This window comes from Molothrus ater, chromosome 4 (genome assembly GCF_012460135.2).
Source record: "Molothrus ater isolate BHLD 08-10-18 breed brown headed cowbird chromosome 4, BPBGC_Mater_1.1, whole genome shotgun sequence".
Classification (NCBI taxonomy): domain Eukaryota; kingdom Metazoa; phylum Chordata; class Aves; order Passeriformes; family Icteridae; genus Molothrus; species Molothrus ater.
Genome location: NC_050481.2, coordinates 70365479 through 70389569, shown reverse-complemented (window position 1 = coordinate 70389569; position 24091 = coordinate 70365479). Strand labels below are relative to the sequence as shown.

General features: G+C 44.6%; 1 protein-coding gene across 3 annotated transcripts in view; it reads left to right on the top strand.

Moving 5' to 3' along the window:
• Positions 1-19589, top strand: part of SLC4A11 (solute carrier family 4 member 11) — a 94235-nt gene extending 74646 nt beyond the window's left edge. For all 3 annotated transcript variants that reach the window (XM_036382481.2, XM_036382483.2, XM_036382482.1), the window contains exons 15-20: positions 651-757; positions 1850-2018; positions 5058-5231; positions 9690-9885; positions 12387-12556; positions 16091-19589. In XM_036382481.2, coding sequence (XP_036238374.1) covers positions 651-757; positions 1850-2018; positions 5058-5231; positions 9690-9885; positions 12387-12556; positions 16091-16154 — 880 coding nt within the window. In that variant the 3' untranslated portion in view covers positions 16155-19589. The remainder of the gene's footprint in view (positions 1-650; positions 758-1849; positions 2019-5057; positions 5232-9689; positions 9886-12386; positions 12557-16090) is intronic.
• The last annotated feature ends 4502 nt before the right edge of the window (positions 19590-24091 follow it).

The following is a 24091-nucleotide window of genomic DNA, read 5'->3' as shown; positions in this document are numbered from 1 at the left end:
AGGTGGAAGCCAGAGGCAGAGATGAACCTGCCTGGGCCACCAGGAAAATATTCCCAGCAGAACAAAATGTTTGTTCAGCGGACAATGTCCTTCTGTCTTTGGTTTGGCCTCACAAGTGACTTTCTAAAAAGCTTTGTGTTCCCATTTGGGATCCCTATATCTCTCTCCAAACAGGCATTGAACCATTTTGCTCAGCAAAAATTCCTGATGGTGCAGGAAGGTCTACTGGGAATGTACCTTCAGTGTGCTTCTGAGAGTCAAACATCAGCTCTGATTTGGGGTTTGCTCCTATTCCTCTTAAAACTCTTCATTTGAGATGCAGGAATCAATTAAAGTAAAGTGCAAATGAGACACAAATTGGTGCTTGAAGGCCTTTTTTTTTCTAGCTTGCATCTTATGTTCTTGTTTCTTTGTTTTTTGCTTCTGCACTCATCAACCTTCAAAGGTTTTAGGTTCCAGAAGATTGAGGGCTGAGTGAAAGACTAATCGTCACTCCAAGTATCTCTTCAGCATTGCAAGATGGGACTGAATTTTCACTTCAGCATTGCAAGATGGGACTGAATTTTCACTTCTAAAGCATTAAATGTTGTCTGGATTGAGTGATTATCCTGACAGTGGGGTGCTGATGGGAACTTTTTTCTCTTTTTCAGCCCATATTTGCACGCGAGGGTACGTGAAATTCTGTCCGACTGTGCCTTACCCATTTCAGTCCTGACCTTCTCTGTTGTGGGTTCCTTTATCTTCAATGAAATTGAAAGTGAGTTCTGTTTTTGTTCTCTGGAATACTGGGGTTTATGAAAGAGAGAAGTGAAAGCCTAGAAGGGTTTTGCTAATAAAGTTCTTCCATATAATTTCACAAATACTGTGTGTACCTCCCACCAAGAGCTCAGATTTCCTCACTATTAGATTTATGTCATTCAAAACCCTGATTGAGTCTGGGGCAAGAAAAATTATCCAGATGTGTCTTTTCAATGAGTTTGAGGCATGTGTCATAATAAGGGAGATGAACAATTTCTGGCAAAGAACAAAGGGCAGAGTAATCAGCAGGCAGGAAGGGTTGTTGCCAGTCATATCAACATGGAGTTGGTCATCCCAGTTCGTCCTCTTTGTCTCCAGTTTGTTTTCCTAATTTAGGTGAAATGGTGCAGAGCATCTGGGCAGCTCTAAGTTACACAAGGAAATCTAAAAATGAGACACCATTCATTGGCCAGATAGATCAACTTTTCCATATCAGGAAGTGATAATGGGGACAGGAATTGCATTGTCCTGCAGTGACGTGAGCGGGTGATGTGAGGAAATGTATGGAAACAAATAAGAAATGGCTTTTTTTTATTGTGATGGCCATTCCATCCAGTTGGATTGCAAAATGATGTGTGGCCATGTGTGATTTATCCCTAGCCATGGATTGCTTCCAATAGCAGCAGTTTTGATTTAGATTTTATACTAAAATGCCTTGCACAGCCTGTTGGAGATGAGGAAGTTCTGAAATGCCTCTGTGGGTTGATGAGCTGAGCATTATGGTGCTGGTTAGAAATAAGGCTTCCTCATCTAAAAACATGTTGCATCTGTGGAAAACAAGATTCCCTCTTTTGTTTTGCTCCAATATCTGTAATGCCTTGCTAGGACTAGCAGTGGTCTGTCCTATCAGGATGGCAGCCAAGTCATAAATGGATGGAGGAAAAAAATAAACCAAACCAGCCAGATGGACCCATCTTCCATGGCCTCCAGGCTCCCACATGCCAGAGCATCACACCTCCTTTCCTGCTTGCTTCCCAGTACTTCGTGGTGTGGGTAAAACATTGATGGTTTTGTAAGAAGGTGCCTCCTAACATCCTTCTCCTCTTTTCAGTGTCCAAATTTAACTACAACGCCTCTGACAGCTTGTTTGTGCTGGCCCCTGTGCAGTCCCTGTCCATTGGGTCCGTGATGAGTGCCATGGGGCTGGGATTTCTCCTCTCCATGCTCTTCTTCATCGAGCAGAACATCGTCGCGTCCCTCACCAACGCCCCAGAGAACAGGTAACACCTCTGGTGCTGCTTTGCCCTCTGTGGAGGGATGTCCCTGGGTCTGCCACCACCACTGCTAGCCCAAAGCTTGTCTGAACATCAGAAATGTATTCAGGGTGTGTTTTTAAGAATTCCTGTTGTCACAGGTGGAGGTAACTGTGCTGCTTAATTCCTCACCATCCCCAAAGCCTGGTCTTGTGGCAGTGAGCCAAAACCACAAATCCTCCATGAGCTCACCACCTCAACCTGTTTCTTCTTTACTCTCTGCCCAACACCATCATTTGTCCCCTAAAACTCTCAAGACATTTTTCAGAAGAGTTTGGGAGACAAGAGGTGGCATAGTGAATGTGAAGTGGATATTCTGTACAGTCCGAGGTCTTTGGATGCACCTCAAGATATTTTAGGGAGTGTCTGACACATGTGGACACTTGCACTGCTCTTGCAGTACAGAGAATTTTTGAAAATGAGAAGTCAATGACCTACAAAAATGCTGTAGCGCAACGTGCTGCAGCTGAGCATCAGGAGTGTTTCGAGTTGGTAAATTCCAACTGCAAAAAAGGTGGAAGTGCAATAAAACAATATGTCCAATGTCTGATAAGTCTCACTTACATGCAAACTTGAGATGTTGCACTATTAAAATATTCCCTCTGATGTTTTTGTGCCAACTGCAATCAGATGTGATGTCAAGAATGAACGGGGATGACTTTTTTCCCAGGGAAACTACCACGTCTCTGAGGATTTTTTGCTAATGTGATGCGTGGGAGGGTTCTCTCCTTGCATAATATCCATTAGCATTCTCCATGTTGTAGCTGGAGTGACACAGTATTAGGAGAGAGGAGACAAGCTCAAATTCAGCTACACTAATTTCGTTTCCTTTGACCACCTCTTATCTCTATTATATCCCTTTAAGTGTTGCATAAATCTGTATGTAAGTGGGTCATCTCTTGGCTAAGATGAATTTCTTCTACACTTTTGGTATTTTCCACTAGAGTGTCTTTAAGGAATGTAAAATACTCTTTGGAGTTTTTTAGAGTGTTTTTCAGAGCATCTGGGTACAGAGCTGAGCTGATCAGGTGTTGGGGCAGGGGTTTTTAGAGATGTTTTTAGAAAACTACAACTTGACACCATCTGTTTGTGGTGCCATCACAGACATTTTGCCCTATCCCAGGTTGCTCCAACCCCCATCCAACCTGGCCTTGGACACTTCCAGGGATGCAGGGGCAGCCACAGCTTCTCTGGGCACCCTATGCCACCCATACAGGGAAGGATTATTTCCTAATATCTCATCTAAATCTACTCTTTGTCTATTTGAGTCCGTTCTCCCTTGTCCTGGAAGGCTGCAATTAGGTCACCTCCAGGCTGAACAATCCCAATTCTCTCAGCCTTTCCTCACAGAGCAGAGGTGCTCCATCCCTCTGATAATCTTGGTGGCCTCCTCTGGATTCATTCCAACAGGTTGATGTCCTTAAAGCCTTCTGAAAAGAATGGGGAGGACAACAAACAATGACCCTGAGGTGCTGAAGGTGCCTTTGCTCAGAGAAAGCAGCACGTGAGCAGGGGCTGTGTTTCCAAGGCGTGAGCCAACGCAGGAAACGCGTTTGCAATCCCACCCTTCCTGCCAGCACCTTCCAGAGGCATTGTAGGGTACACACCTCCCTGACCCACTCACCCCATAGCCTCCTCAGTCAGTGGAGGGGCTCACTCCCAGTGGGACCAGGCTTTTGTCCCAAAACAAGCCCCACCCCAGATTTCTGTTGCCCGAACAATGGCTTTGATCTTCATGTGCTGGGTCAGCTCTACCAGCTCCATGTGCCTCATGTCCAGCAGTATCATGGGTGGCTCCAGGTCTGTGCTGAGGTGTTCAGTGGAGCTTGTTTGGGTGGCATTGACATCTAAAGGATGCTCCCTTTCCAGCTGGTGGTGCCCACAGAGAATTTAGCTGATCCCTCACATTTTGTGAGGATGTCAAGTGCTCCAGTGGCAGAAGATAAAGCCTTAGACCTTCCAGTGAGGGTTCAAAGTGTGAGAGCTGAATCCTTCCCCAGCTTTTTTTCTAAACTTTACTCATAATATCTCAGTATAATATCTCTCTTTACTCATAATATCTCATAATATCTCCTACAAGATAGGAGTATTCAGGAAAGGGACAGACCTTGGAAAAAATTATTAAAGTCGATGTGAGTTCAGTCTTGGTGCTGCTTTTCTGCACAGTCCTGGCAAAGTGGGTGTGCTCATACTCCTCAGTGAAGGCTGTCAGATTCCCCATCACTTAAAAAATAAAACAGGGGGGCTCTGCAGCATTTGATGAACTTAGGAGCAAATTTCCTTAGGTGGCTACCAGCCTTTTGGAATGTGTTGCCCAGAGAACCTGTGGCTGTCCCATCACTGGAAGTGTCCAGGGAGAGGTAGGATGGGGTTTGGAGTAACCTGGGATAGTGGAAGGTGTCTTTGCCCATGGCAGGAGGTTGGAACTGGATGATCTTTAAGGTTCCTTCCAACCCAAACCATTCTGTGATCCATTCCACGATTCTGTGACTACCAAGGAGGAGCTGAAGTTTAATGAATTCCTGTCCCATTTTCTTATCATGCAGTAGCACTTACATAATTAGGGGATTACTGCAGCATACCAAGCACGTGTTCTGCTCGTGGGGAAGGAGACAGATCAGTTTCTTGTTCTAACAAACAAGAAACTTCAGTGTCAGTACTTTGACAACAAATGCTCAGGATTTTATCCACTCCCTACGTGGGCTCTGTGAGCAAACACACGCATGGATTTTGGGTAGACTTTGCAATAAATATAGGAGAAAAACACCGATGAAATTTTCACGGGCTATTACTTCAGTGGTCTGCCTTTCTGCTCAGCCTTGTTCTGTCCAGATGACAACAACTTTGGGGAGCAAACCATCACATTTCACTCCTTTAGTGTTCACACGGTAAATCCAGAGGTGTGAAATCTCGGTGTGTGTGTGTGTGTGTGTGTGTGTGAGAACTTGAGTGTCCACCACAGGCAGCCTGTAGGGTGTAACTGCTGTCCCCAACTGCTCATTGCAGGTTGGTGAAGGGCACAGCCTATCACTGGGACCTGCTGCTGGTGGCACTGATCAACACGGGGCTCTCGGTTTTCGGCCTGCCCTGGATCCACGCGGCCTTCCCGCATTCCCCCATGCACGTCCGGGCCCTGGCCTACGTGGAGGAGAGGGTGGAGAGTGGACACATCTATGAGACGTAAGTAGAGCTCTTTGGATTCGTTTTTGTGCCTTCCCAGTCCTTTGGGAACAGTGGGTTTGGTGTGGTTGGTGTGTTGGGTGTTGTATTCCAGATAGGAAAGTGATGGAAAGATGCACCCAATGAGCCTTGATTTGGCTTCATCCCCTTCACTCAAGCACTCAAATTCATGCTCTGGCCAGTGGCAACATCCTACAGGGATCCCACCCACTCCATTGCAAATTCTCCTCTGGAAAAGTCAGCCAAGGCCATTTTCAGTTTCAGCCTTGTGGAAAGCTGAGGAGATGCTTTGGCCGGATCTCTCCAGATGCTTTCCCCAGAAAGAATCCAAAGCTGAATCACTGCCTGAAACCTGTCTGGTGGTTATTACGAAGGGGAGGAAAAATGCACCATTATTTCAGAGCTCCCATAACATCTCCCACCACATTTTGGGAAGGAGATGCTTAAATTCTCTGGGTTTTAAACAAAAACAAGTGTGAAGCCATGGCTGGGTCATGGGTTTCTATTTAAGACCAACTCTTCTGCTGCTCTGAGCTGAGCAACACATTCTTATCACAGACCTATTAAAAAAAAATTAAAAACATTTTTCTCATGAAACAATCTCTGCTCTGGAGCAGATCTGGCTTGTTTGATCTCAGTCTGTTGCAGTTGAGTGCTTTTACCACAAGAGTGGTAATTTCCACTCACATACCATTAGTTTTAATTACCCTGCCTTGGTTTCCATTTTCTGCTTTGCCACTTACCTAAAGTGAGGCTAAGTGATCATTGACTTTGGGGGATGGAGTAGGTCTGTCTTAATCTCAGTCTTGCCTTCATGCTTGTTTTGGTGCCAAATGGCCCAGCCCAGCCAGGCACAGCTGATTTTTGGGTCAGGGATGGACAAATTTCACCTTCCACATCTGGAAATTGCTGAGTTCTGCTGCTCCCTGTAACTCTTTGCAGGTCTTTTCCTGGGAGATCAGTCCCTTGGGTTTGTATTCCCATTAGGATATGTTACTATTGGTTGTTTCCACAGTTGTGTCTCTCTTGAATAAATGCTAAACCCTATTTAAAGAAAAAAATCACCTTTGAAATTTGAGTTCTGTAGAGTTTTTATCCATGCCCTTGCTCCTCATGTCCATGATCTGCTCTGGGATAACTCCACTCTGTTTCTTTGAGAAATGCAGACCTCACACTTTGAAACCCATGTGCCAAACCTCCCTCCTGTGTCTCCTGTTGTCACTTTTAATATCCAAGTGCCTCTTTTTCTGTTTTTCCACTGTCATGATTCTGTATTCTGGCTTTGCTTTGACCAAGTCAAGTCCCCTGCCTGAACTAAGGACTAATTCCTGCACTTCTCCTCTCCTCCTTCACCCAGCTGGCCCAAAAAAAAAGCACCAGAGAGGCCTTTTTGGCCACTCTGTCCAAGATACAGCTCCAGGGATTATCCTGGAAGGGCTGAGGGCTGCTCTGATCTCCCTGAGGGTGTTTCCTCATGGCACAGCTCTGCTCTGCTGGAGGCAAATTGGTGCTGGGAGCTGGATATTGGGAGTGAAAAAGGGAATGAGGGTTTCCTAGTGCTTTGAACTCCCTTTGAGACCTAAGCTTTTTGTTCTCTGCAAAGCACTGGGGCTAGAACAGGAGGCTCCAAGCAATGTAGTCATCTTTTTATTTTCCTTTCTTTTCTTTTTTTTTTCCCTCTTAGCCAGCTCTGCTGAAAAAGAAATGAAGCTCAATTAGAAAATCAACTCTGTCTCCCTTGGCAGGCTCCTTCCCTGCACTCAAATCAAAGCTCCCACAGGATGATGATATAAACAAGGATAAAGATCTGTCACACTGAAAGCAAAATTTTCTTCTCCCCTGTAGAGAAACGATTTCAGTTTCCTGTGGCAATCTGCAAACAGGCTCTTGTTGCTTACTTGGAGAAGTTCAGGAATGGCTAATCCCATGCTAGCCATATTTAGAGGATTTTGGGGAAATGAGCCTGGATTATGCTCTTTAATCTCCATTAATTACTTTATTTCTATCACAGCACAGACTTTCTGGAGCTGTTTCCTCAAGGGCCAAACCAGATTCTGAACACATGGAAATCAAGGATTCCTCTGTTGACTTAATGTGACTATGATGTTCTTATTCTGGAAATGAGGTGCTGGAATTAGCAGAAGACCAATCTAAGGCTGGGAACATCAGTTTTAAAAATACCATGTTTGGCCAATTATGAGCAATTTCAGCTATGTTCTGATAAAATATTCCAAACTAATAAGTGGCATTAGCAGGAGCTGGCAGCAATTGCAGTACATCTTGCCTGTGATCAAACACAGTGCTGTGATTGCTGCATCCCTAAGAGATGGCTGCAGAAAATTCCATGAACTTCAGAAATCTCTTACCTAAGGGCTGCCACTCAGAGCTTGTTCTTGCAGCCTTGCATCTGATGGAAATGTGATTTTGCAGCTCCTTTTGTTCCTGAGCTCTTCCACTTGCATGACTTCCCTTGCAGACTTGTGTGTGCTTGCAGGGCAGGAGCCTCCCCAGCAGGAGGAGAGATCTCTGTGTGAAATAGCAGAAATTCTTCCTCTGAGGCTGACCTGGTGCTGGAGGAACTCTTGCTGTACCTGGATGAGGTTAAATCAGTGCTTCCTTAAACTCCTGCTTCTCTGAGCCACCGTGCAGGCTCGTGGTGGTTCTGGCAGCTCTGGAGTGGCCAGACTGGAATTACTCTGGCACAGCACTTCAGTTGCACTTTAGGCTGCTTGGTTTTGTTCATCTCCAGCAATTCTGTGGTGATCCAGACCTGGAGGCAGTGGGAAAGATGCCAAACTCTGTCCATTTAGGTGATGTCCCAGTTCCACCGGAGCTGGCAAGAATGGAGCACTCTGCTCTCCCTCAGCCTCTCTAGGCACTGGCAGGGACCCCTTGGATGTAGGAGACTTGCAAGAGGATCCAAAAAAATCTGTTTGGAAGGAGAAAAGCTGTGGTTTAAACCTGTTGGAAGGTTACTTAAAGGTTAACACCTCTGTGCATCCTGTCCTGGTAATCCTGGATTGTTTGTAGGACCTGCCCCACTACTCACAGAAGAATTCCAGTGTTGTCCTCAGGATTTTGTGTGCTGTTTGTGGTACCTGTTGTTGCTCAGGTCTCATGACTGATGGTGTTAATTCTCCCTTGTTGGCCAAATCCTCAAAGCAAGCTTTGGGCTGTCACCCTTTCCCTCCCTGCCCAAATACAGGTGTGGAAGGCTCCTTCATCCCTGTTTGCTCCTTGAAGGTATAAACAGATTTGAAGTTCAACTTGATCTTACTTCTGAGCAAAACTCTCCAACTTAATATTGCAATAATTCAATCTTCTTCAGAACAGAAGCGATTATGAAGTCTCAGCAGTGCATGTGCAAAGGAGGGAAGTGTGTTCTGATAGATCTTTGGTGTTAATCCTCAGAGAAATTTGTGTATAGAGTTAATTCAGAATTTGAGGGGTCTCATCCAGGGAATGAGGTCACTAAATGACACCAAAACAACCTATGGACAAAAATTTTCCCTCTTAATAGGGGGATTTATTCACTGGCTGATCCACTGTATTGTTGGATTTATCTTCTAAAAAGAAAAAAAAAAAAGGAATCCTCTTTTTCTTGCCTTGTAAGTAGTCTTGACAGATGTGGGTTTCCTTTCCTCCTATTGTTTCTGGTGATTTTTTTCAGACTGGGAGGAGATGCTCACAGGTTTAGCTGAAGTGCACTGAAAACACAGCAGCCTCCCCTCGAGCAGGTTGTTAAAGCTGCTGCCTGCTTTCCTGTCAGTCTTCTCCTCAAAAAAAGCTCAATTTGTGGCCTGTCAGCTCTGGAAAATTTGCATTAATTAATGACATGTTTAGCATGGTAATAGGCAGTTGCCCACAGCAGGATAGAATCCCTGTGTGGTGCTCTCAGCACTCCCTTCCATGTAAACAGGGAGATCCTCAAATCCATCAGAAATGCTGACTTGCTCTCAGGAGGAGACTGCTGACTTTCTGTTTGTTTTTTTGTTTGTTGTTGTTTTTTTTTCCCTCCAAGACGTTCCTTATATCCTGGAGAAGTCAATGAGTTTTCTTTGGGAAAGAAGCCAGTTGCATGTGCCCAGGGTAAAGCAAGGGAAGGAAAGACCAGAAAGAGGATTCTTGGCTGGTTTGTTTTTTTTTCTTTTCTGCATTGTGCTAAACAGAATCAGTTTCGAGGGCAATTTAGTTCAGGATAGGATCTGTAGAGCTTTACAGAAGGGGAATTTGGCACTTTTCCAGCTGCTCTGTTTGAGCTGTGGATTAAGTGCCTGGCCTGGCTCCAGCCAGGCTCTGCCTCCTCAATGTCAGCACGGGGCCAGAAGTGCTGATTTCAGTGGTGGGGATGAGTTTCCCTTTCCCCGGTGGCACATGTGCTCCATGGAGCAACCGCTGGGATAAACAGGAATCTCGGGGTGCTCTCCCATCTCCTAAGCCCTCTTTTCCTGCTGCCAGGATTGTGAGTGTGAAGGAGACCCGGCTGACAAGTCTGATGGCCAATTTCCTGGTGGGGCTGTCGCTGCTGCTGCTCCCGTTCCCCCTGCAGTGGATCCCAAAGCCGGTGCTCTTCGGCCTCTTCCTCTACATCGCCCTCACCTCCATCGATGGCAACCAGCTCTTTGAGAGGGTGGCTCTGCTGCTCAAGGAACAGGTACCTGGAGTTGTGTTGGCCACCCAGCTGTTGGAACTCTCAGTGTGGGATTTTTTTGTGAGGTGTTTATTTTTTTAATGAGGGTTTTTTTGGGGGAGTTTTTAACCCCCCCCTGTGCTGTCGTGTATTGTATTTGGGTTTTCCCCAGACAAAGGAAGCAATGATGTATCTGACTCCATGTTCTTAGAAGGTTAATTTAACTATATTATATTAAAAATACTAAACACTACTATACTAAAGATTACAGAAAGGATACTTACAAAAGGCCAAAAATATAATAATGGATTATTTTATGATACTATATTATATTAAAAAATACTAAACTATACTATACTAAAGAATACAGAACGGATACTTACAAAAGGCTAAAAAGATAACAATTTATTATTTTATGATACTATATTATATTAAAAAATACTAAACTATGCTATACTAAAGAATACAGAAAGGATACTTACAAAAGGCTAAAAAGATAATAATGGATTATTTTATGATACTATATTATATTAAAAAATACTAAACACTACTATACTAAAGATTACAGAAAGGATACTTACAAAAGGCCAAAAATATAATAATGGATTATTTTATGATACTATATTATATTAAAAAATACTAAACTATACTATACTAAAGAATACAGAAAGGATACTTACAAAAGGCTGAAAAGATAATAATGGATTATTTTATGATACTATATTATATTAAAAATACTAAACTATACTATTCTTAAAAATACAGAAAGGATACTTACAAAAGGCTAAAAAGATAACAATTTATTATTTTATGATACTATATTATATTAAAAAATACTAAACTATGCTATACTAAAGAATACAGAAAGGATACTTACAGAAGGCTAAAAAGATAATAATGAAAACTCCTGACTCTCTCTAGAGTCCTGACACAGCTTGGCCCTGATTGGCCAAAGAGTGAAAACAACTCACAGCAGAATCCAATGAAACAATCACCTGTGGGTAAAGAATCTCCAAACACATTTCAAAAGAACAAAACACAGGAGAAGCAAATCAGAGAATTGTTGTTTTTCTTTTTCTCTGAGGCTTCTCAGCTTCCCAGGAGGAAAATCCTGGGCAAAGGGATTTTTCCAGAAAATGTGAATACCACAGTTGTCATCTGCAGAGTACATGCATTTAAAAAAATAATAATATAAAATATAATAAGCACAACATCAAGAAATTATGATCTTTGATTTCGCCAGCAAAGCTTCAGGCAGGTATTTTCTTGGTGCTGTTTTATACTTTCATTTTGTATAAAATACAGCAAGATAGGATTTTAAACTCAAAATGAAATTACTTGTGTTATTGAAACCTCTGTGATGTGGGCTGAAAACAAACCTGGAAGATGTTTTTTTAAACCTGTCTCTGTTACAGGTGCTAAAAATGTGTTGTTTGGGAGTGTAGGTGGTACCTGGAGCAATCTCCAGCTCACCTTCTCTTATATAACAAGGGTCAAGGGCTTAATAAGCCCAGTATTTGGCTCTACATCTCTGCTAATCTGTCTTGATCTCTAATATTACATCCCAGAGGTCAAAACTGTGAAATTTGGGTAAAGATTACATTTGTCATGTCATGTCAATTTTTGAACAGCTACTGATGTATGTGACTTATTACTTCTGGTTTCAGTAGGAATTATGTGTGGAATTTTCCAGGTTTTGGCATGCAAAATTAAAAAGTATTCTCAAATATGGAAAACTCCCTTTTGTGGAAACCTTTTAATGAGTCATGGCACAATCTGAAAGCCACTGAGGCTGTGCTGGTGCCAGCAGACAGTCGCTCATCCTCTTCATTGATGTATAGACAGTGAGTCAAAGCCTGTGCTCAGACATGAGCAAGGAGCTGTCAAAAGAAACCACCATATTTAGCCTATTAATGTCATTTTTCCCCCCTTATTTCTCAAAAATGGGTGGCTTATGGGAGCTGAGAAAATCCCTACAGTGTGAGCACAGCCTCTTCCCACATTTCCCTCATCTCCTGAACCCCTAAAGGGATTCAGCCAAGAGATGGGAGCACCAGGGGCAAGCCTGGAGCCTTGCAAGGCTTTAAAATAAAGAGGAGCTGGGTGTCAGGGGGAGGAGCCATGGACAGGAACAGCACCTGGATGCATCTGCTCTCCTTCCCACCTCTGGCTGTGGAGCCCTGACAATCCCAATCCTCCTCAGGGAATCTCATTACTGCACTTCCCAAGGTATTTCATGGCACTCCAGATGTTCCCAGAGGCAATCCTGGCCCTGAGGGCTGTCCTGTGTTCTCTCCAGGCTCTCAATGCCCACTCATCCTCTGGGTCTTGCTGCCAATGCTGTGGTTTCTGGAATTAACCCTACAAATCCCGTGTTCAGCTGCTGAACCTTTCCAGGACCCTGATGGTGATTCATGCATTGTACAAATCGATGACTTCCCTCAAGCCCTGGTGTCCCAAAGCTCCATTTTGGGGTCACAAGTCCAGGTCCCTGCATGTCTAACACGTGGTTCTTCTCTTCCCAGACCGCTTATCCTCCGACCCATTACATCCGCAGAGTTCCCCAGAGGAAGATCCACTACTTCACAGGCCTGCAGGTCCTGCAGCTCCTCATCCTCTGTGGCTTTGGAATGTCACCCCTGCCTTACATGAAGATGATCTTCCCCCTCATCATGATAGGGATGATCCCCATCAGGTAGGAAGCTTGGTTGTATTTTTTTCCCTCCCATGCCTTGTGTCTTCAGGCTTGGGTTGCTGGAAGTCTGAGGAGAGGAGAAACTGGAGCTGGACTTGTTTAGTCTGGAGAGGAGTGAGAGGGGACCTCACCAATCCATAGAAATATCTCCAGGATGGTGCCAGACTCTTTCCAGGGTGCCCAATGACAAGACAAGGACTAATGGCCACAAACGAAAACGCAAGAATTTCCACCACAGTGAGGAAGAATTTCTTTTTGTTGAGGGTGGGAGCAGCCCTGGAGTCTCCCTCTCTGCAGACATTCCAAACCCACCTGGACACATTCTGGTGTCACCTGCTCCAGGGGGATTGGGCTGGGTGATGCCAGAGGTCCTTTCCAATCCCAACTATTGGATGAAGTGAGTGCTTCAGGAGGGTTTTCTCCATTTTCCAGAGTAAGCAGCTCCTGGAAGTGGGTAATAACAAGGGTTTGGTTTTTTTTTTAACCCAACTGCTCAAGCCTGAGGAGAAATCAGGATTTCACTGTTGCTGGGAGTTGTGCTGAGAGTTCTGGGCTGGCAAGTGCTCTTCTTCCAGCTTCCCAGGAGGCAAAAACTCTCCTTTTTAGTGCCTGGGAGATGCCTGATCTTCCTGAGAAGCCATAGTCCAAACCTCTAGGTAGTATTTGATAATGTTCCTTATCACTTTGCAATTGGATTTTCCAGCAGAGCTGGAAACTTTTCCTAAGAGGAATCCTCATCTCTTACCCAGTGCTGTGGTGACCTCCCAGACCTCCTGCACTGCTGGATGCCCCTGACAATGATCAGTTGGGTGAAACTGGCCACATTTAAACTTAAAATATATGTTTAAAGCTGGGAGGTCCCTACAATATCCTACAGAGAGAATTGAGAGAGAATCATTAAGAAATTTAACTAATTTCTTCCTTGGGGTTCATTAGCAGCCACTGCCCATCATTCTCCAGTTAAATCATTCATGCTCTCAGTCCTGTGGATATAATGAGAGGCCATAAAAAGATCTTGGAAGGAACAGATCAAGTTTCCAGTCCACTTGGTTATTTTTAGGCCAGCATGGTACCAGTGATATCTGCTTGACTTTGAGCTTGCAGTCTCAGAGATTTTGCCTCTGATCCCAAAGTTCAGGGCTGCCAATTTGCTGCTCTGCACCACCTGTGCTGTGGTGTTTTCCTTGGCTGATAAAGATGGGTCCAGTCCTTTCTGAAACAAAAGCAAATGTTAGAGCCACCATGGCTTTCAACAGGATCATGTCAGAGCCATTTGGGCTGGATTTTAAAAGATAAACAGGCTTGGAAAACACAGAAATTATTGTTCCTCTGGTGGTAATGCCTCACCTGCCCTTCACACTGGTGGCACTTGGGGTGCCTGGATGAGTGGCTGGTAAATATTCCAACTGTGAGCAGAGCTGGATGAGTGGCTCTTGTGGGAATTGCAGCTCAGTGCAGAGCAGAAAACGTGGGGCACACTCAGCCAAATTCAGGTATTGGACATGGTATAAAAAGCTCAATTAGTGTGGAGAGAATGCAGTCAGAAAACCTGATTTTGTACTCAGAGCTAGTTACTAATATGCAAATCTATCTTCTTTTCAGTAAATCAGATGCTGTCACTTTATACCCTCTGTGTTGCTAACTCATTTCTCTTTCCAGGGCAGTTCTTTCCCAGCAGCTGGATAATCAGCCCTGCTGCCAAGGGGGAGATGCTGCTGCCTGGCACAGCGTGGAAATTTGCCCTTGGCTTTGCTTCCTCTGATTTCTTTTGCCTTCATGTAGTCTCTGTGGCCTCCAGCCAAGAAGGCAGCACCATGATCCATGAGCTCTGTAGTTAATGACTTTTTCCCAAAGATTTGGCACTCTAAATAGATGAAGCACTTGAAGAAATTTAATACATTTTCTCCAATTTTTTTTTTTTTTTTAAGAAGTGAAGGGAGAAAGAGGAGATGGGGCAGTAGCCAGGGGGCAAATTCAAGAATCAAACAAGGCATGGCTTGGTGTCCTATCCAGAACTCAGCCACGTCCCAAAGCCACATTTCCATCCATCCAACAGCTGGAGAAACATGATTTGTGTTGTCATTAGGGGGGGATCACTGGTGTGGTCTCAGACAGATACTGAGAAGCCACTGAAATCCATGACTGCAGTGGAAAAGAGCCTGTTGGAAGAAAACTTGATCTCTTTGGCTATTCCCAGTTCCTGGCCTAGATTCAGAACTTTGGGATGACGAGCTTTTGGTTGCCCACAGAAGAATCTTCTCGCCAAGTTCTCTTATCTGGGCTCTCAAGCATTTTATTCTATGATGGGTCTGTTTAAGGACATCCTGGTATTTCTCATTAATAAGTCATGTTTGGGATCTCTTGCACAGCTGTTGAAATCTGAAACTGATTTTTTGGTGCTTTATGAGTTATTTTAACAGCTGAAGAGTCACCTCCTTGTTAAACAAGGCAAAATGCCATATAAATGTGCATTGGATTTTTTTTTGTCTTTTTTTGTTGTTGTGGTTGTTGTTGAGTTGTAGTTTGTATTTTATTATATGGTATTTTATTTATAAAATAAAATATAATAGGGTACATAGGGTATTTTATTTATAAAATACCCTATAATAAAATAAAACAATACCCTATAATAATAATAAAATAATATAATACGCTTTAATAATAATATAATAAAATAATAAAATAATAATAAATACAAACTATTTTATTTACAAAATATTTAATTAGTTAAAAGTATTATTTAAAAACACTTCTTAAAATAAATTTAAATTTTTTTTAATGCGTGAAGGTAGTATGAAAGTAGTCTTCACTCTTATTTTAAAATTATGTATATAATATTATTTATTTATGTAAATATATTATTTGGTTTTTTAAAATTTATGTGTATAAGTTTATTTATTTGTGTGAATAATTTTATTTATTTACAAGATTTAGAAGAACAACTTCGCAGTGCCTTTCTAATCCAAATACATTAATTTGTGAGGATGTTCTTGCAAAAAATCAAATTTAAAAAAAATTTATAGTAATTTTTTGAATTATTTTTTTTATAGTAAACTTACTTTTTAAAGTAAGTTTATAAAAATTTTTTGAAGTAATTTGTTTTACATGTGTTTGTCCATGCATCTCCATGGACATGTGGAGTTTGTCCATCCCTGTCCGTGGAGAAGCCAGACCCCAGGTCAGGATGGTCTTGTTTGGAGTCATGGCTCTTCACCTCTGTATTTTTGTCACCCTGAGGACTTGGTGGAGACAGAGCTCTAGGAAAGTGACTTCCTCCAGTGAAGATGAGGATGAGGATGTTCTCTTTCCAGCTGGAAGGAGGGAGGAGGCTCTTGCAGAGGGAGCCTGGCGCTGCTGCTCTGTAAATAAAAGCTGTGTTTGCTTTTGTGGGGTTTTGCTGTCCCCCACTTCTCTGGGGTTTTGCTGTCCCCCTCAGTGGGTGAATCCCACAGCCAATCTCACCCAGGAGCTTTAGGACAAAGAGAAAAATGCTGCACAAACAAGGACTGACTCCTTCTCTCTGCTCTGCCCTAGGTACAACCTGCTCCCCAGGATCATCGAGGCCAAGTACCTGGATGCCATGGATGCAGAGTACTGAGTGTCCCCTGCCTGCAGAGCAGCAGAGACAGCCCCTGGGGGCCAGCCAAGGCCTGGGACCATCCCTGCAGCTTCCTTTCACCACTTTCTTCGTGCTCTGACGTTGGCAATGCACTCCTGTCACAGCTCCATGGGGCCTGTGCCAGACCAAGGGAGCCTTGGACTGAGAGGACGCTGCTCTCTGGGGCTGTCAGGCCGAGGAGCTTTATGGAAAATGCTTCTTTCCACACCCCCAAAGCACACCAACCCCAAAGATCAGCCTGGCTGCATGGCTGGAGCATCCAGAGTTGGCCTGTGTTCCCTTGTTTGAGGGTGGGGGGGGATTTTTTAATGCACCACATCCTTTTCGTCCCCAACACTAAGAACAGACCCTTGTTTTATAGAATGACAGCCCTGGCCTGGCCTTGGAAATTCCAATTCCCTGTGCACCTAGTATTCCCAAATTGGTGTTCTGGGTGGGATGGCCTCGTGCTAAACCACTGATGGCAGCAGAGATGGTGGCTGTTTTCTCACATTCATGGGTTTGGAAACAGTTGCAATGTGTACTGCTACAACCCACAGTTTTGGATGAATGTTTAATCCCAGCAGATGAGCTGGGAGCGTTCAGAGGCTGGGCTCACATGGCCCTGTGGATGAAACCCCTGCTGGGTTTGAGCTGTTTGGGCATTAGTTTGGATCTCTCTCCCGTTTCTCCTGGGTAATCAAACACAGAATTGTAGGGTTTTGCACAACTGCAGCATTTTTTGCTTGCACCCAGAGGGCAGTTGTGTGGAGGTTGCATATACATATGTACAGTAGTGCCTATGTGTACATATATACATATGGAGTTGTGTATATATTTTGCATAGATATACAAATAGGCCTGGTTCTTTCCAAATTCACAAAGTGTTTTGTGCAGTCAGTGTTACCCACCATGTCCTGACCATATACTTGTTCTCTCTGCTTCAGTGCTGCTTTTTCTCATTTGAGGTATGGTCACTTCTATTCCTTTGGAAGCTGCTCAGTTACTGGTTCTGTTCATGTGTTGCTTTCTTCAAGGTGTTTTCTTTGCTTTCTCCTTCCTGTGGCTTGAGACCTTCATCATTCTGTCTCGAGGCTCCACCATGTGAATTTTTCATTTAATTTTGATGTACAGAATGCAATGAAAAATTTCCTCTTTTCACCTAATCAATATTTGTTGGTCATTTCATTGTTTCTGTTGTGTAGCTGATTTCCAGTTCCCCCCCCCCCCGCCCCTCCCAGATGTTATATTATATTTCTGGATGAATCTTAACTTCTGCTGTCTTTTATATTTCAGTTTATTTAATTTTGCTTGTACTATGGTCAGTTTTCTTATTTGGAGTACTGTGAAACAAGCTGCCCTTTAGTTCAGTGCTTGGCACATCACAGGTCACAGCTAAAAATGTTCAGAAAATTGTGGACCTCGATGATGAACTTTCAAAAGAGTAGAAATGAGGGAAGAAGAGGAATGTAAAATCTGAATTTATCAGCACAGAGAAATGTTTCTTACCAGTTACTTGCCCAGTAAATGATGCAGAGTTTTCTCCTCCCACCCTAGCATGGTGAGGGAGACCAACCCAGCCATGAGGGAGGAAGGCTTTGGGTGCAAAGCTCCTGTGCTGATGCTAAGCTAGGCTCAAGCCACTGCAGATTTGGTGTATTTGCACTAAAGATCAGAAGGTATTTAATCTTTGTGGAGCTGCCCACAGCTCTCAAACACGTGTGCAGAACTAATTTTTGCATTTTCTTACGAAACCCTTTGTACTGAGACTCTGAAGGAGAGCAGTGAGAGTTCCTATATCCATGATTTTATATCCCTGAGGGAATTGAAGGGGAAACCCCTCAGCTTAGCAAGCAAAACAATGTCACAGACAGCAAAACACAACTTCCATGTGGCACCAAGATGATGTGAGAAGTCTCAGGGTCAGGGTGACCACCCCAGTGCATCAAGGCAGGGAATTTGGCTTTCAGCAGCCTCAGGGGCAGCTCCTGCATGTCTGACAAGAGCAGGTACAAACCCAAACGTGGTTTCTGACCATTTTCCCCAAGATTCCCTGGCTTTTGAGTCATTTCTGAGGCGGGATCACTCAGAGCTGTTGGCAAGGGCTGCGTGCAGGAGCAGGGGCAGGCAGGATTTCGGAGGTGGCACAACTCTGTCTGATCTTCAGTCAACAGCAAAAGGGCAGGTGACAGGCAGCAGCTCAGGACCTGCTGGGAGCCAGGGAGTGCAGAGGGCTGCTGAGGCTGAAATAACATGTTTTTCCCACAGATGTCAAAAGATTGAAGCAAAGCTGCAATCAGAGGTGTCGTCCTCTGGCTGAGTAAAGCTGGAACACACACGTGACCTGTGGGTGAATTCCTGCTGTCTCCACAGGAAAAAGTCACCTTGGGGGGTGGTTTAAGGGATATTTTGGGTGCTGTGGCTGGAGGAAGGACAGGATGTCCCCAAGGGAATGTGGCTTTGGTCCTCTTTGAGGCTCTGGGTGGGATTTGCCACAGTGGGGTGGACTGGCCTGCAGGTTTTACCAGGTGAAATAATTTTGAGATGCACCCTCCATCCCCCACTTAGAAGAGCCAAAAATGTCCCCGTTTAAAGCCTTTTTAAAAGATCCATTTCAGGTAGTGTCAAATGGTGCAGAGAGAATTGAAAATCCAGGCAGCAGGGAGGGTTAAATATCAACCACAACTCTTGTTTGTATCTTTTCTTTTCCTTCAGAGGTGTGACTTCGTGTTTGTGTTTTCTTTGTAGCATCAGTAGGATTCTGTTCTGCAGGGTTTTTGTTCTTACAGAAGTCAGGGGCCCAAGAATCAACTGATGGGAAATCAGCACAGCTTGAGGGGGGGGAAAAAAAAGCTGTGCTGGCTTGGACTGACTGAACATTTGAACCTATGTCTCAATATTTGGGTGGGAGATGTGAGACTCGAGGCCTCTTGTCTCAGGAGGGATTTTCATGATCCTGCAGAGGATTTTATTTTATTTATTTTTTCCATGCCTTTTCTCTTCTTGTTTGCTTCTGGTTTTGCTGACTTAAGTGCAGGCGTTTCCAGGAAGTAGCTGACTAGGGAAGGAGGGTTTATTCAGAGTTGATTGAGCACTTTAATACTTCTGTGAAGGTTTAAGACAATTAGAATGTAAAAGAAGTTTTGTTATAAGCTCTTTATATACGCACAATGCTCTGTGTAACTGTTGCCAAAGAACTGAGTCTGAAAGGTGTCAAGAGCTGTTGGGAGAGTCTGTGGGCTTCACCTGGCATTGCAAGGTAGGGAAAAGCTTCTGAAACGAGTGGATTTTGGAAGTTGCCATTTGACAGCTGCCAAAACGATCAGAAACTGGAGATAGAATAAAATTCTACTCTCAAACTTGTAGTTTTTGATCCTCGCGTTGAATGTAGGAGCTAGAAGTGAGCTTGACAATTAAAATTGGATTTGTACCTGACTGGTTTTCTTGGTCTGAGACTTTATTTTGTTGCTTTTGGAGACATGCTGTGTGGGGGATTTGATGTGTTTGTCCATGTAAATGAAGGGAAGTTGGTGAAAAGGTGGAACTTGCTGAACAAGCAGTGCAGCCCTTTTGGGATTGCTTGGGAAGCAGAGCTGACACCTGCACTGCAACAACCCCAAACTCCCTGGCACCAACATTTGAAGTTATTTAATAAATGTCAAGCTCCACTTGGATGTGCTGCAGAAGGATGGGGATGGAGTGAAGGGATTCATCTGCTTTGGCTCAGAGCTGCTGATGGTGAAGGGGTCCAGGATGAGCCCCAGCACTGTGGGACACAACATGAACTTCCTGATGATCCAGGGAACTGGGATGTTCTGGAAAGAAACAGGGGGGATGGCCACACTTCTGTACAGTTGTAGGTTCTTCCCCAAAATTCCACATCCCCAGCTGCACCCAGAGACTTCACAAACCTCTGCTGATGATCTTTGGCTGCTTTAGGAGCTGCTGCTGCACTCTGCTCTGTGGACACTCCTGGGAGGAGCTGGAAGTTCCCCCCCAGTTGGATGGATTTGGAGGTGGGAGGGCAGGGGTTGGTTTGGGCGGTTTTTGTGGAGTTCTCAGCAACCAGAAAGGGACCTGAGCTGTCACATCACTAAAGCAGCTCCTGTGTGTCCCACCAGGCAGTGGCACCATCATCACACATTCATGGTACTCCTTCCCAACCTTTTTTATTGTTTGTTGCATTCTGAATCTGCCCTTTGCTGGGTTTTTACCTGTCTAGAACATTGATGGGCAGAGCCAGGGGTGGCTCAAGCATCTCTGTTGTGTCTGTCCCCCCAAAACTCAGCTGTTTGCTGGCACCTCCTGAGCCAGCTCTCTGCTTCCCCAGCCCATTCTAGAAGCTCCCTCTGGAATTTCCACTTGGGAAATGCTGAGTGGGAATTTTTCCTGGAGAACCTGAGCCTGTGTCTGGCAGTGGCTGCTCAGTGTCTGATCAGTGATGAGGATTCATAACAGTGCAGCCCCTGCACCTCCCCATCTCTTCAAAAATCTCCTTTATGGCCCCTGTTCCAGCTGGGGTGCCCTCCTTTCATCTGCCAAGCTTCCAAAAGAGCCCAAATAGACATAATGGGCTGGGGCTGTGTTGTTTTCTGTGCTGAGGCCTGTGAATGTTGGAAGAGAATCATCTCTAATGGTTTTCCTGTCTAATTAAGGCATTGAAGGACCAATCCCTGTTCATCCCACTCGTGGCTGCAGCTCTGCTTGCAAAGAGCAAACCATCAACCTTGTGGGCAGAGCAGGGGGAGGGAGTTGTTGCAGTACAAGCTTTAGAATCACAAATTAGCACTTTCCTCTTTGGCTTTTGGGTGTTTTCCTTTCACACTTCCCTGGCTGTGTCTTTCTCTGCCTTGTACAAAACGCTGCATGAGCTGGGATCGCTTTGCTCTGCTCTGATGTCACATTAAATATTGAAGAGCCTGTCCTGGGGGAGCTGCTGCCTTCTGCTCCCCATCTGCCTCTCCTGCAGGGAGCTGCTGCTCACTTGGAGACTCTGCTCCTCATCCAGGAGACAAATTCCTGCTGCTGCAGGAGCAGTGCCCCAGAAGGGGCACACAGAAGGGGCACTCGGCCACAGAAGGGAGCAAAATGCAAAGAGTTGGGAAAAACAAAAGAAGAAAAAAGAAAAGAAAGTCTCTCCCTCCTGTTCTGAGTGATGTTGGGATTTCTTAGCACGTGGAGAGGAGCAGGAGCTCTGCAGCAGTGATGTGAGCAGGACCCTGCAGGAAATTCTCATCAAGTTCAACACGTGGGGGACTGATTTCAGTGCTGATTTTGGGAGGGCTGGGAGCAGCTTCCACCTGCCTAGACGGATCCAGGGATGGCTCAAGCACCTCTGCTGTGTCTGTTCCCCCAAAACTCAGTGCAAGCTGTTGGCTCATCTGCCCAGCAGCAGCAATTGGTGTCCTGGAATGCTTGTTTGAGGTGAGTTTCCCATGGCTGGATGGCCTGGGTGGTTCTGCAGCCCTGGGTGCCCTGAGCATCCCCAGTGCTGGGGGGGAGCTCCTGGATGGGGGTGGCAGAGGCCAGGCTGGGTCCCCTCCTGTCTGGAGCTGCTTCCCCTGGGAGCTGTGCTGGCACTTCCCTGGGGTTTAAAGCATCACGTTGCTCAAATCTGGGACCAGAGCCACTGATTTCAAACAGCACCTCCAGGGAGCAGGATTTTATGGGAGTCACATCTTCATGGAATCACAGAATGGTTTGGGTTGGAAAGGACCTTAAAGCTCATCCAGTTTCACTCCAGTGGACGCCTCCCACTAGCCCAGGTTGCTCCAAGCCCCATCCAACCTGGTCCTGGACACTTCCAGGGACCCAGGGGCAGCCACAACTGCTCTGGGAATTCCATCCCAGCCCCTGCCCACCCTCCCAGGGGACAATTCCTTCTCAATCCCCCATTCATCCCTGCCCTCTGGCAGTGGGCAGCCATTCCCTGTGTCCAGGCCCCTCACTGCAGAGCTCCCTCCCATCTCCACCACTTCTGATAATTAAAAATTAATTCTGATTCTGGGATTAAGCGGCCAAGTCTGGAAGCTGCAGGCCCTGGGAGGTGTTGGGTGTGTCCCTCTGGAGCTGGGCCATGCTCTGAGGAACCCTGCAGGTCCAAGGGGATCCCATGGGAGAAGGAATGATCCAGCTGCAGAGCACAGCTGGCACTGGGGAGTGAGGAGCTGCTGATTGACCCTGGGAGGGTTCAGCCTGTGGTGTCACACTGCTCTAATCAGTGACTGAGGGCTCTGCTATTTTTGGAGGTGTTTATCCCCTCTTTTCCCTGTCCTCTTTGTTGGTGGGAGTTTGTACCTTGTCCCCAAAAAGATTGGACTCAATGATCCTTGTGGGTCCCTTCCAAGTCAGGAAGGGACCATGATCCTATGAGATGATCCTATGAGATGTTACCCTTCCATGATCCTATGAGATGTTACCCCAGAAAGCAGAAATTCTAAAACTAAAAACTGCAACAGTTCAGCTCCTAGAAAGCCCCAAACTTTACCCAAACAAAGTACACCCTCAAATGAATGCAAACCAACCCCTTGCCCATGATCCCACCTGAGAAAGGCACATCCTAAATACATAAATATCTTAAATCCTCCCTCATTTCCCCTCCTGCTTTCCCTGGAGGGAGTGTAAATGCAGGATAAGCCCTGCTTAAGAGGAGAAACCTTCCAGGGGCAGACCCAGCTCATCCCCAGCCCTGCATCCCCTCTCCCTGCAGCACAGGCTGGATTTCCAGTGATGTGCAGCAGTGCTGGGTTTATTTCCCCCCATGATGTGTAACTGGTTAAATCCTTCTCCACTGGGAGCCCAGGAGGTTTTTCCCAGGATTCTGAGAAAGGATTTGAAGTGAGGGAGGTCCCTGTTCAGGGATTTCTGGCCCATGGATATTGCACTTGCTAAAGAGGCTCTCCCAGAGCACGTCCCTGATCTGGTGTTGATTTTCCAGTGAAGGATTTCTTTTGATAAAAGTTACTTGGAAGGGGAGGGAGGGAGAGGGAATTCCTTGGCTGTATAAGGAAGCTCTGTATTTAAAATGGAAATAAAAAGAAATCTGCTGTTTATATATTTCTACTTTTTGCCCAATCCCTGTGTTTTCTTTAATCTGGTTTCTCTCCCAGTGCTGAGGGTGTTTCTCTGGGGACTGGGGATATTTGGGTGATCCCCAGCACTTGGAGCACTTGAGCATCTCAGCTGTGACTGTAAGAGCACGTGTCTGACACAGGAGAGTCTGGGGAGACAAAAATTGGATTATTTCATCATTTGATGGAGAATAACTGCACCTTTTACCTGATTTGGTGCACTGGCAGCATCTGGAGCTGGCTCTGACTTCCTTGGCATCACCCAAAGCAGAGATGAGCCCAAATCCAGGTGAAAGTTGTCACTGGGGAGCCTGGGAATTCTCCAAGGAGTGGATTTGTTACCTGCCACAGGATCCAACATCCAGCTGCCAACTCCAACCTCCTGCAACTCAGAGAGGAGCTCACAAGGACACGAGATTGAGGTGAGGCTGGCAATGGCTGAGTGGGTCTCAGAGCAGGACATGGGACAATCCAGAGCCTGCCACTATATAAATTGTAACATTTATTTTTTTATATTATGATATCAAGATTGATATATTGATATAATATATATCAATCCCTGTATATTGATATATTGATATATTATTATACATATAATATTGATGTATTGATATTTATATATTGATATATTATTATATTATTATACATATATTACAATACTGATGTATTTACATAATAATATTTATATATTTATTGATCATATCTTATATATATTGATTACATATTATATATTTATTTATATTTATTAGTGATATATATTTATTTTTATTATTAATATTATATCAGTATTGGTGTTAATATATTATTGTTTGTTGGTGATAACTAAATAATGCATATATATATATATATTTAATGCCAATATTACAA